Source organism: Merops nubicus, unplaced genomic scaffold, assembly GCF_000691845.1.
Source record: "Merops nubicus isolate BGI_N331 unplaced genomic scaffold, ASM69184v1 scaffold53347, whole genome shotgun sequence".
NCBI lineage: Eukaryota > Metazoa > Chordata > Aves > Coraciiformes > Meropidae > Merops > Merops nubicus.
The window spans coordinates 1-14,080 of NW_008622075.1; the positions used below are offsets into that span (position 1 = coordinate 1).

The 14,080-nt window shown below is 38.6% G+C and overlaps 1 protein-coding gene across 1 annotated transcript; it reads left to right on the forward strand.

The window, feature by feature from the left end:
* Positions 1 to 5,856: 5,856 nt before the first annotated feature.
* Positions 5,857 to 13,561, forward strand: LOC103777098 (mitochondrial 10-formyltetrahydrofolate dehydrogenase-like; the record flags this gene model as incomplete). The annotated part of the gene is made up of 4 exons (XM_008944636.1): positions 5,857 to 5,998; positions 8,196 to 8,430; positions 12,428 to 12,593; positions 13,435 to 13,561. Coding segments are annotated over 4 exons (670 nt in total), but the record flags the coding sequence as incomplete, so codon positions are not given.
* Between the last annotated feature and the right edge of the window lie 519 nt (positions 13,562 to 14,080).

The following is a 14,080-nucleotide window of genomic DNA, read 5'->3' on the forward strand; positions in this document are numbered from 1 at the left end:
GAACGGGCACCGGCGATGCTGCGATAGCGCCCAGCCATCGCCTGTCGAGAACAATGTGCGAGCGGCGCTCGCTGCCTCCCTCGCGCCGGATTTGCCTCCTGAGAAGCTGAAGGTTGTCTCCTCCGTTAGGAAGCGTGCCGGGAAGAAGCCCCGCACTTTGGCCTAGGAAGGGGTTTATTTAGTCTGTGACCTTCTCATCGCCAGCTCCTAACGCTGGGGTGGTGGGTTGCTCAGGCTTCAAGTTCACGACCTGAATTCCTCTGCACCCCATGGATAATTTACAGCTCCGTGTGTTTGTTCCAAGCCATTCTTTATGTCCTGTTAAATATGTAGACTGCAGAACTGCAAGTAACTGTTCCCTGAAAGCCTTGCCCAGTCCAAATTGTCCAGATGTGTAGGTCTGGCAAGCTGAATGCGGGTAGGAGAAAATTTTTTTCTTTCCTGAAGACTGCTCTTTGTTTCATGTTCAATTGCCCAGTTTAGTGTGAAGACAGCAGTCCTCCAAAGGTGTCTACATGGAAGGTGTTAAAGAGATTTAACCCAAGCTTTTTGGAAATGCAATCAGCAGTGCCCAAAAATGAGAATGAATGACTGGTGCGAATGCATTGCCTGTAGATGTGTGGATGGGAGGGGAGGCTCTACAAGGCACGTTTCTATTTGGAGGCGCTGGAATTTAGCACATGGAGGGGGGTCCTCAGTAAAAATAACGTTGCAGTGCTGCTTTTCAAAGGAGGCATAGTTCTACATTCATTTAAAAAATTATGTAACATATTAAAATATTTACTAGCTTATTAAATACTCCTACAGAATAAATAAAATATAGTAATCTTTTTGATAGTAAGCTTTGTAACCAGAGTATCAGTTACTGAATGTTAGCCTTCAAGAAATTTGATAACTGATAAGGAATTCAATGTTAGACACACATATAAAAGCAGCAATAACTGGAGATTATTTTTATCTATGGAATTTCTCCTGTGGATAGATGTTATGACACTAGTCTCTTCTGACAGAATAAACTAGAACTTAAGATAGTTATTAGCATTTGTCAGGCTGCTTCTCTATGCAGTGCTAATAAGTTTTATTTTTGGTGAGGTGTTTTGGAGGAAAAAAAAAAACAGCCAGCAAACACTGAAATACTGTAAATGAGCCATTGTAAAATAAATTCCAGTACAGTATCAGCAGATGATATGGCCAGAATTTTTAAGTAGAAAAGTTAAGCTTACATCTATGCTCTCATATTGAGGCAATGAAATAAAAGTGGATTTCCAGACAAGTTGAGCATTCAGGATGGGACTGCTTGTATTAGCTGTTCTCAGGTTTTACACTCCTTACCTTTATCTTATTTTCCTCACTCAGATTTGGAACAGGGAGTCAAGGAAACAGAATTAATGTTAATCTGTGTCCTGGTTCCATGTAAAAAGGGGTTCAGGGCAGGACCCATACAGAACAGAACTATGTACTCGCCTCTCCCCCCCCCCCGGACGGACGAGAGCAAAAATTGAAAAAAAAAAAAATGAAGTATATTGTTCAACAAGGAACAGAAAATGAAAAAGGGAGGTAAGGAAAATAATATATACAAAGATTAGGGGAATAATACAAAAAATAAAATATACAAAACCCTCAGCAATGATTGCAGGGTCCCACGGAGTGAAAGGAGAACTTTCCTCTCTGAGCTCCAAGGCAAGAGTGAAATAAGAAACCACTCCCTGCCTCTTATCAGAGTGTGTGTGGGAAGGGGAGGGAATACAATGGTTTCACCCCCACCCGGGGTCCTCCCAGTTGCTGGAAGGTCACGCCCCCATTCCAAGCCTCAAACCACAACAATCTGTGTTATAATATAAGCAAAATAGAAGTTTAAAGAAGAAATTAAAAGTCCAGACAATGAAATCAAAAGAATTACAGTAGAGTGAGGACCAACTATTCAAATATTAATCTTTGGTAGCACTGTCACAATAACTATGTTATTCTGTGGTTAATCATAAAAGAAAGGCCAGACTTCTCCAAGCCACCTGAACTGCATTGTTTGCTATAACAAGGAATTGGATAATCTTATAAAAGTACATGCAAAAATCCACTCTGGTACTACATGAACATTAACCTTCCCACACCGCTGTTAATGAACCTTGTACGTCTATAGTCAGCCAGGCAACTGCAAATGAACTTTAGTATAACCTCTTTACATCACTGACAGAAAAAAATATGGAGTTTATTCTTTGTATACATTAGTGATAATATATCCAGTATCCATCTAGCACCTTATTCAACAAGATTGTTTTAGTGTTCTTTAATGAGCTTCCTTTCTATGGCTCCTTGATGAACGCTAGTGATGGTAAGCTGGCAAAAATGTACCTTTCCAAGTGTGTTTGAAACACCAAAGTGTTTTTCATTTCAGTGTAATTTTACAGAATATTCTGTTTTAATTGGGTGTTATGCCCACATTAAACTCTTCTAAAAGGATTTCCCACTTTCTCAGATCTAATTCCTCTTAGGTAAAAAAGCTTGGGGAGAATTTCCAAAAGAAGATACAGTGTGGCTGTAAGATCTTGTGTAGTTGCTCAAATAAAAATGAAAAATGAAGGACTGAATTTATGGTCCAATCATGCAAGCCCCTCCACATATGTGATTACTTTTTTTACTCAGTAGAAATCCTGTGCATGGCTGACTTGTGGATTTGGCTCCTTCCTTCTACTGATGGCAGTGTGCGTGTTAATGAGCTACAAGAAAATTTTCACATCTAAGCCAGATATTAATAGAAATCACACAAGACACATGTGCCATTCATTGGAGAAGTAACTCGAATTGCTGGTCATAGCACAATTACTAGATCCACCTTGCAAGTTAAATCAGTCCCCATTTGAGTAACTTTCTGTAAGAGTGAGACAGCAGAGATGATTTCCTGCCAGGCTAATCTTTTTGTGCACTACAATGAAGAAATGGGACTTAGGCAGTCTGCAGTCTTGTCAATTTTGCCAGTTTTTTGTTTGTTTGTTTGGTTGGTTGTTTTTTTTTTGTTGTTGTTGTTGTTGTTCATTTGGGGATTGTGCTCTCTATTTGCTTCTCACCATTTGTTGACTCATTTCCACAGCGAGAACAAATTAAGCACATGTAGTTTTACTGAAACTGTTGATTTACAGCGACTCATTATTTGGAACTGGAACTGGTATGCAGTTCCATGTAATATGAGAATGAGATTTATTCAGAGGGAAACATGAACTAAAAGTTAAATGTAGGCATACAGGATGCATATGTTATTAACACTTTGTGAGCAAGTGGCAAAAAATGTAGCTTTTAAAGTAGTGATAAATTTGGACGTAAAATTACAAGAAGATTGGCCAATATTAGAAAAGCAACAGGGTACAGCAGTGAGTCCTTTAACAATACTTTAAAAAGGAAGTTGGATAAACTTATAAAAGCAACTATATGACATGACTGGTTGTGATGGCAGAGAACTAGATTTCTTAGCTAAGAAGATCCCTTCCAGTCTTGTGTCCTTACTGAGAGATGTCAACAAAAGCACAAAGGTAGAATAAGTCACTCTCATCTGGATTGTCTTTAATGTTTCTTCAATGTTTCTTTAATGTTTCTTCAATTCTACAATGGGCTATGACCACAAATTATCACAGTGCAGGAATCGGAGTATTTCATATCATGCAAAACATGTTCAGTGATGCTGCAGGTTAATCTTTCTCCAGCTTGCCTGCTACGGTTAAAATAATTAGGAAAATCAGGTGATTAGGAAAATTATTGCTTCTGATAATGCAGCAACATTTCTGCTGTAAAAGCAAAGTTATCTATCATAAAGCACTGGTAATGTGATCTATGTGCATCCATTGGGCCTTACTAGTTAAGGACTGCAGGGAATTGTAATTCAGAACAAGGTCTTTTCTTACATTAAAAACAAAATAGTGGACATATTTTAGGCATTATTGCCAGCAGTGCATCATTGGTTAGTAATATTATCATCATCAGTCTTACAGACGTTTTTTACCAGCCAATTATAACAGTCTATTTTTACAAGAGCTTGAGTTATGTCTGTCTTTGCATCTTGCGACTTGCTACTAATGCAGTTGCACCAGTGCTGACTACTGCTGTAATTCAGGGACAGTTTTGCTGTGCAGTCTCATTCTGAGGGAAAATATTGTCTCTGGATAAATAATTATTTCCTATTGTTTTATATAAAAAATAAAAAGCACACTTCAATATTCCTGTAATGGAACCTACCAGTTCATAACTCCCTTTTCTAATGCCAGCCGCACAACTAAAACGTAATTTGAAAACAGCTAAATACATTTGTATTTCAGCTGTGAAAGGAATTGTAATGAAATGGATTGTGGCTTTGAGTAACCTGTTTTTCAGGACATTTCTCATTGTCATAGAATTTGTCATATGATCTCATGGGAAGTCCAGACCATTTGGTATCCAGTCAGTAACCCACTTAGTCAAGGTATTCTTACATCTCAGCACCATAAGAAAGGGAAGAGAGAGGAGAAAAACAAATACAGGTGCCCAAATACAGAACAAATGCCCGTGGTTAGGGTATTCAAACACTGCTTTGATTCCTCTTTATCATTCTGAGCTTATGGCATCTAATGCATCTTTCAGAAAAAAATTTAAGTCAGAGTCCAGTTGGGGAAGATGAAGTTAAGAATAAAGGCAGAGGGTATGTGGATTTATTTTCTGCCTTTCATTCAGGCCTCCTAAGAGGAGGGATCTTTATGGTTTGAGGCTAGGAACAGTTTCTACCAGATTCAAATTTAAGGAAGATAAGTTTTTCTGTTTATTCTGTGTGGACCTTTCCTTGATAACCAATTTTGCTAGTCCATTTGTTTTTCAAATGTGTCCAGTTTTCATTTTTCCAGCAGCCGATTAAAAATGCAAAGGCTTATAGGGACAATTCCACCCTTTTGCCAGTGCTTGCATGCCCGTTCCTGCCCCTCTGCTGGACCTGCGTTAGGACACAGGGCAGTGCAATGAACTGGATACTGAATAGAAGCAGTTAAGAATAAGCCAGATTTTGTCAGGTCAGTGCTTCCCTACCTCAGTTACTTAGTTCAGTTCATGCAACAACAGGAATACCAGTTCTGGGATAAAAGAGGTGTTAGAGGTGGGGGACTGGAGGTAGAGTGAAAGGGGAGCCCAAAATCTTAAATCTAAAGGAACTCTGGAGTAGTTAGTAGTTTTCTCAGGGTGTAAGCACTTGAATAACAGTACGTGATAGCCCAATATCATAGTAGTGGTGTGTTTCTAACTATCCTAAAAAGAAGTTAGGGCAGTTATTTTCACCTTCTTGCTCTGAAGAAGCTTCAAAGCTCATGTCCAATGTACTGGGATTCAAACACGAAATTACCTCACATTTAGCAATATTTCCTTGTCAGAGGGTCAAATGGATGATCATTACCTTTAACTTGGCAGGAAAAGTGCAAGCTTGTCTTCTTTATCCTATTCATATTAACCACAAATAGTATGGCACCATCTAATTATAGAAATTTAGAGGCTATGTTCCAGGCAGCTACATTATGCCTAGAAAAAGTGGTTTATGCACCTGTTTCAAAAAATGTGTTTTCATTTCTTATCATATTAGTTCTGAATAAGATCATAGAGTCTGTTATGCCTCATAGCAAGCAGTGGGTCTGTCAAAAGAAAATTCTGGGAAAGTCATATGAATATCAGTGATAATATCAGATGGTTCTTCTATGTTAAGTGTGGTCTCTGAATCGTACATTGCCTGTCATTAATCTCAAAAAGCCGTATTATTCCTTCAAAGGTGATTGGGGTAGAAAGACTATACCATTTTAAATAAAAATGAACATTGATCAAGAAAGAGAGAACATGATTTGTTTTAATTCTTTTTACCAGGCTTATCAACATAAGCTAAAGCTAGCCCTTATAGGTCAAAGTATTTTTGGACAAGAAGTTTATAACAAGCTGAGAAAAGAGGGACATAAAGTTGTGGGAGTATTCACAGTGCCTGACAAGAATGGACAAGCAGATCCTTTGGGTAAGTGTAACCTTAATCCAAGTGTTAAAATTACAGGCATACATAAGCAGCTTGCCTTTTCATGAGAAGGTGACGTGTGTACAGGAATGATGTCCATATATTGCCTTTATTACACTGGATTCAGCACAAGAACTATGCTTTAACAAACACGAATGCCAGGAACAGTTTAACCTTGTCAGTTAGTATTTAAAAGTTGTTTCTAACCATACAGGGCTGTACATGAAGATATTTGAAAAATAAATTGATCTGGGTACCTTGTTTAAATGTACTTCCAAGAGGTCATCATCCTGAACTAGATCTGTATCTTAAAGCAAATAGCTGCTGAGCCTGCATGCAAGAACAAATGTCTGTCACCTGTTTCACTGTGCTGTCTGGCATGCTCAGGCATGGAGCCAAGACTGTTTTTCCCTGGCCTTCTGCCCTTTCTGACAAGTTTGCATGCAGCATTGTACCCACAGAGCCTATTTCTCTTCCACCTGGGCTGTGGAAAACCCGTTGAAAAAGTTGGCGGAGGCTTTGCTCTTCTTTTTTCCTTCCAAAAGGATTTTCTAGACTTCCTAAAGAAAGAGGTGTTACCTGAGAGGTATTCAGACTTTTACTCACAGAAGAGAACTCAGTGTGACAAAGAAGCTACTTTGGAATCATCTGAAATGGAACATCTTTTTTTTTTCTTCCACCCCTCCCCGCAAAAATAGTGAGTTTATATGATTAGCAAATAGAAGTGCCAGAATGGAATGTAGCTTTGTGGATAATACGAAACTAAAACTATATTCTATGAGCTGTCTCAGGTCTTTTTTTTCCTTTTGGTCGGGTCCTGACATGTTTTTAGAGGACTCTTATGGGGACTCAAACATGAATTTTGCTTACGTGGGCTATGGCACTCCCAAACTAGCATATAGTTCTCAAGTTTATTACATTCTGTAACTTTGCCTCATTAAAAGATTTAATCACACTTTGGAAGAATTAGAGGAGGTAACTACTAGTTTAGAGAAAGACAATTTCACTGTCCAGCTCTGGAAGCACCCTGTAACATTGGTTACATTATATAAACTGTTGTATAGTTGTTACACTAGCAGATGTAACTAACTAAATCTTCCACTGATTTCAATCTTATATTTATTTTAACTGAACCATAGACTTAGTTTATTGCCCTCCTGATGAATTAAAAAGAATTTACAAGATACTTTGTTGCTTTTACTTCCAGATGACTCAAAGAGCTTAAGTCTCAAGTGAAATCTGCTAATATTTCTGTATCCTCAAAAAGATGCAAATTTTCTTTCTAAAAGCAATTGCAGTACACACTAACTTCCATGGAATGATATTTAAGAATTTATATAAAACCTAACTAATAGGCTAAAAATGCTTCAGATCAAACTCAAGATCTAATTTCAGAAGTGAAAAAGGGAAAGAAAAATACAAAAAATGTGTTCATATTTAGAAATATAAATAAAATTAGGTGAATTTTTGGTACCTCTTCTTGTTTTCCTTTTTCTTCCTGTTACGCATGGAACTCAAGAGATGCAGAGCTGACTCTACTGTCCTACTCTCTGTGATGAGTTATTAAGCAGATGGACAACGGAATTTATCAAACACCTAAAAATTTTCTCTCTTGTTTTTTTTTTCTCACTTTTCTTGAGCCTAACTTTGGGCGTAGCTGTGTGTCTCACAGATAAATGAAAGCATATCCAGAAAGCATCAGTAAACAGAATTTGGAAGAAATTACTGGAGGTCACCATCTATAGTTATTTGCACCACATAGCACAATGCTGCTGCTGAGAGTGAATCTTAGGTGTACATAGTCATATTCACATACAAATTGCTGAAGTGGAAAATTAAGTTCTGCTAAACCAAACAAGTTGCAGGCAAATGTAGTGACCAGACAAGAAATAAAGCGTCACTGTTAATTAGTAACATTCACCATTCTTTTCATCTTTCATTGGTACTTATTGGCCAAATCATAAGACAGAACTTGAACTGAGAATGACATAAGCTGCAGGAATGAGTATCAAAGACAGAACTAATACAATATATCCAAGCACAAAGGTTTCTAAACAGCATACAGAACAGTACAAAGGGCACTCTGTAATCATATACTTCATGATATGCTTGAGCCGTCATGTAATAGCTCTCTGATTTCAGTTTGTATTTTTGACACAAAATATGAATTTTTAAAAAAAATATTGTTCTTGTCCTTCAGCACTGGCAGCGGAGAAGGATGGCACTCCTGTTTTTAAGTTCCCCAGATGGAGAGCTCAAGGCAAGCCTATCCAGGAAGTAGTTGCAGCCTACAAATCAGTTGGAGCAGACCTAAATGTCCTTCCATTCTGTACACAGTTCATCCCCATGGATGTTATTGACTGCCCAAAACATGGCTCAATTATTTACCATCCATCCCTCCTACCACGCCACCGAGGAGCTTCTGCAATCAACTGGTGAGTTTTGTGCATGTAAGTACATGTATGTCACATTAGGATGTTGGTCTGTACCCATTACTTGTGTAAATGTTGGCATGGTTCTGTTGATTTGCATCTGCTCTGAAGGAACTTCTCTGAGGCAGCTGAGTATTTAGTTCATGAACTGCACTTCATACTTAAGATTTATTATGATTTCTAATGCAAGTGCAGCTGTTATTCTGGGAAGATCAGTGAAGTGGTCTGTACATTCATATATTTTACTCACATGGGCAAATCAACAGTCTGGAATTTTCAATAGGCAGGACATTGCCCTCATAGCTTGTTGCCCGTATATACTACATAACTATCACATCAGGGCTTGTTGCAGAACCTAAGATTTCACAGAAGGGAAGGAAGAAAAGGATTCATAAGAATAAAATCTTTTATTTCTGTCCTCCTGAGCAATGCACAAGGCTAGGTTCAAAATATTACTGTGAAAGAACTACATTGCAATAATTACCACAGTAGACTCAGATCTAGCATTTTTCTGACAACAGAGATGCCGTTATCACGGCGTTTAAATTCAATAAATTGTCTAAATATGAAAAAACAATTTAAAAGAACCTTACAGGCAGCATGATGATTATCTGAAGATGCAGTGTTGTAGATTTAAAGCAAAAGCTTAATTTTTTTGTTTCATTATTTTTAATCCTTAATGGAAAAAGTGCTAAGCTGAAGTACTTAAACAGAGGAGTAAAGGAGACATAAGAAAATCCTTCAAAAAGTGGCAATTGTGTCCAAGTGAGTAAAGTACAAAGAGCATAAACTCTGGCCAAACAGGTGAAAAAAGAGAGTAAGGCAGTCCAGGAAAGGAAGAAACCCCCACCTTTTAAAGACATAAAATTTAGTAATTATAATTCTCCCAAGGTGGGAGGTATGTAGGGTGATATAGAGGTTTCATTTTAAAAAGGTGCTTATCAAAGAGAACACTAAAGTAAGAAATCTGTACTGGTATTCAGGATGGAGGAGCTGAAGATGTTACTAACATACAGCCCTTCTTTGTGTAGAATTAGACAGAACAATTCTCTTGAGCGGCACTGTAAGTAGGAGTTTTAGATGAACTGATGGACAAACTGAAGTGGACTTCCAAGCAAAGTTTCTGCAGGTTTGAGACAGCCTACAGCATTTCTTTTCCTTCAGAATGTGTTGGGGCAGGAGACTGGAAAACAGCAAGAGCAATACCAGTTTTAAGAGGGCTGAAAGGGAAAGCCAGGAAACTTTAGACCAGCCACTCTGATTTTAATCTGTAATAAAGAATACACTTGCTACACAAGTGGGTAGATGTGATAATGTGAAAATGAGATTAAGAAAATGAGAGGTCAAATTCAAAGTTAAAAACATACATAAAATAATCCACATAAGGGGGAAAAAACCTCCAAACTTATATGTAAACAGTAATAAAATGTAAGTCAATTGTTGTTACTCAGAAAAGAGACCATGGAAGGATCTTAAATACTGTCTGCATCTCAGAACATGAAGGAACTAGAAATGCTTCCAAAAAGGATAAGAAAAGTGGTCAAAGGACCTTCCACATGGTGTGAGAAAAAATCTAAGAGTCTTCAGCCTGGAAAAGAGGTCATTGGGAAGGAAATCTGCTAACAGTGTACTAAGCCGTGAAAGACATGGGAAGGTGAATAAGGAATGATTGCTCATTCTTAATCAAAAGTTAGGGAGCAGCCAGAAAAGATATCAGGTGGTAGGATTTGAACAAATAAAAGAAGTATTTTTACTCCATGCAGTATGTTATTAAAATGTGGAACTGCACACCTAGAGAGCTCTAGAAGGACATTTTTGTGGAGAAAAAAAATAGCAAGATCTAATCCACAGGAAGATGCAGATATAAACTGTTTCAGGAAGTTCCTGATGTGAAGGCTTCCAGAAACAGGAATGTGCACCAATAGTGTATCACTAAGTTTTGCTTTTATTTGCATTTTCCTCCGTAAGCATCTGCTCCTGCCCTTCTCAGGTAAAAGCCTAAGACATTTAAACTAAGCTAGGATTTGGCCTTGACTGACCATTCGTGTTTCACCCTCACACCTCTCACTCTCATCACAACTTCTTTCATGTGTTGCGGCTACAGCCCTGATGTTGATCAAACCCCCTCCCCCACAGTGTGACCAAGAAAGCCTGTGGGAATTAGGCCTGGCTAAAGGGACACCAGGCACAAACAAGGGCCCCAGGCATCCAAGGGTTTCTCCATCCTTTATAGCCTCTTCCAGCTTTTGCCATCTTGTTATCTATCAGCAGCTGTCTGCAGATGGAGCTGGTGGACAGAGGAAGTGGCACAGGGTAGTTCTCGTCCTGTCATCTCTTCAGCATCAGGAACAATTGCCCACTATACCTTCTTCTTCAGTGCTGAGGACATCTGTTGCTCACCAGGGTGCTCTTTTGGAATTTGTACATAATTTAGCACAGAAGAAAAGCTCCTTAAATGTGTGAAAGATCTGGTGTTGGCTAGCCAAACTTCTGTAATCTTTCAATTTTGTTATACCCGCAAACTTCCCCAGTTGTCTTTGCAGTTCGTCCCTTGTTCCACACAAATGTATGTTCTACTCCTTTTAATAATGTAGTATTCAGTGCTTACAATTAATAATGAATTTTCATGTATATAAGGTCTCACCTATTCCTGTTACAAGATGTACTGCCAGAGGAATACTTACATGAGTCCTGTGTCCAGCTCTGGAGTCCCCAACACAAGAAGGATGTGGACCTATTGGAGTGTGTTCAGAGGAGAGACACAAAAATGATTAAAGGGCTGGAGCAGCTCTCCTGTGAGGACAGGCTGAGGGAGTTGGGGTTGTTCAGCCTGGAGAAGAGGAGGCTCCGGGGAGACCTTCCAGTACGTGTGAGGGGCCTACAAGAAAGCAGGGGAGGGTCTATTCACAAGGGTTTGTAGTGACAGGACGAGGGGTGATGGCTTTAAGCTAGAAAAGGGGAGATCTAGGTTAGACATTAGGAAAAAGTTCTTCAGTATGAGGGTGATAGACCACTGGAATGGGTTTCCCTGAGAGGTGATGGAGGCCACATCCCTGGAGACATTCAAGGTCAGGCTTGATGAGGCTCTGAGTAGCCTGATCTAGTTGATGTCCCTGCTTATAGCAGGGAGTTGGACTAGATGACCTTTGGAGATCCCCTCCAACCCAAACATTCTATGCTTCTATGACTCTATGATTATATATATATCTTAGTGAAAACTGCACTGGTGTTTGCATTCAGACAAATGGTTAAAAGCATGCAGGAAAAATGCATCTCTCCGTTTCTGGCTGCTCCCTAAACATACATCCCATTGATTTTCCACCATTCTGAGGCACAAGCAGCTCCAGAGGAGAACTGGGAAATCTAAGTGGCTGAAGTTCAGATTCAGAGACAGATCCTGAGTTGATGTAGATTGGCATAGGTCTAGTGTAAGCAGTGCTATGTTCATGCACAGCAGCTGAGAATCTGGCGGGATACAAATTCCTCTAATAACTTTTCCTCAAATAGTTGCCTATCTATCATTTTCCACTCTGAGTTTAGCTCTTTTTCAGCTGTGCAACAGCTGTACTTCCTTTGCTGGCCTATAGATAAGTTGTGAGGCTTAGCTAATTACAGTAAACAACCATGAATTATTAGGGTAATATACTGTCTAGATGTTTCCATCTTTCAAATTATGTCATAACTATTGCACACCTTTTGGTCTGTGTGTCTTACAGCTAATAACACTTTAAAAATAATTGTCACAATGAACTGTGTGATAGACACTCTGGATTCAGTTGCAGGATTTCTTATGTCACTTTCTGAAAATCACACATAAACAGTATCAAGACTGTGGATTCCTGACTATGAGATGAGCATTGAAACTGGTATTAAAGATGGGTAGGATGTTCTTCTCTACATACCTAAAATAAATGAACATATAAGAGATGGGTTGATACCCGTGACTACTTCCACACTGTTTGTATTTACTGTAAAGCTTTTTTTTTTTTTTTATGTCCAGGACTTTAATTCAAGGAGATAAGAAAGCAGGATTTACTATTTTTTGGGCTGATGATGGTTTGGACACTGGACCAATACTTCTGCAGCGAGAATGTGATGTTGGCCAAAATGATACTGTGGATGACCTGTATAACCGGTTTCTCTTCCCAGAAGGAATAAAGGCTATGGTATGTTTAGCTGTACTAAATATCAACACTTTAGGAGGAAACGAAAAGCATCAGCTGGAGTTTGGAAGTAAAGGACATATAGAGAAGCTGCATGCATATGGCAAGACAAAGTTTGTGGTGCTCAGCCAGATCCCAGACTCCAGTGGAACTGTCCTGCTTCATGACAGCTGAGGAGGTGGCCCCAGAATATTTGTTGCTGTCAGTGGGTAGAGGATATCCTGTTTCCACAGAAGGCAAGAAGTCAAATTTATCTGGAATGTGGCTCTTTCCACAGCTTTCTTGAATGTTTTACAAGGTGAAATTCAAGGCTTAGAGAGAACCAAAAATTAGGCATAAGCCTGAAAAAAAAAGAGGGGGATGGTGTTTTATGGTCAGAGCCCTAGTAGATTTGCTTTGGACTTTGTGTGATTGTCCTTTATTTGTATTGTTTTAAAATGAAGTAAAGAAAGTGCATAAAAAATACTCAGTATGGATCATTAGAGATTTTTTTTTCTCTCTCAATTTAAATGCAGAGAAATAACTTTTTGCAGAAGGAGAAAGGAAAGAGTAGAATGCAATCCTACAGAGCCATATACTGGTCCTACAGAATTTAGGCAGCTGCTATATATTTGTTGACTAGGTACTCCCATCAAATTTCTGAGGCTTTTTTTTTTTTTTGTCAGAGAAGTTTAAGCACATATGGTTGTTAATCAGTGCAGTGTTGGTCCGCTAGATTTTGGAAATCCTAGGTTTTAAAAACCAGTTCCCCTTGTAGCAGAAAGTCTTTTACTCTCATTCACAAGTATGACTGAGGGAAAATGGTGAACCAGGCTCACATTAAATGTGTTACTTTTTCACTTAGGTGGAAGCTGTACATCTAATTGCTGATGGTAAGGCCCCTCGTATACCTCAGCCTAAAGAAGGGGCAACATATGAAGGGATCCAGAAAAAGGAAAATGCAGAGGTAGTGTTAAATAACACTGTGTTTTGTGCGTATTGCTAGAAACATTGTTATTAACTCAGGTTACAACAGTAATCATGTGAAGTTAAGATTAATTTTAACTCAGTTGTTTCCCCACCTCTTATTCCTAGTATGACTCCAAGGATGCGTGTAATGGAACCTCAGGTTAAGTTTCATCTCCTTTTTGGCAGTCACATGTATTTAGAAGCTTGGTGTCCTACTTGGGATCATCCACACATAGCTAGATGGCAGCTGCACCTTCAGTGGATTCTTAATATGTTACCATAATTTAAATACAGCATTGAATGAAGATAGCTGTCTTTGTTTACCAACAGTCCATACTAAATTCTGTACCACAAATAGGTTTGATGTTAAGAAAAGCAAGTGCTGGCACCTTTCCTGTTGGTGCCAGGTGAGAAAAAATAGGTCACATAAACAACAGAGAAAAAATAGTTAAACTGTTAATATAAATATTTAAACTATTAATAGAATATGATAATATAATATCATATCACATCACATTTAAACTATTAATATAAAATATTTA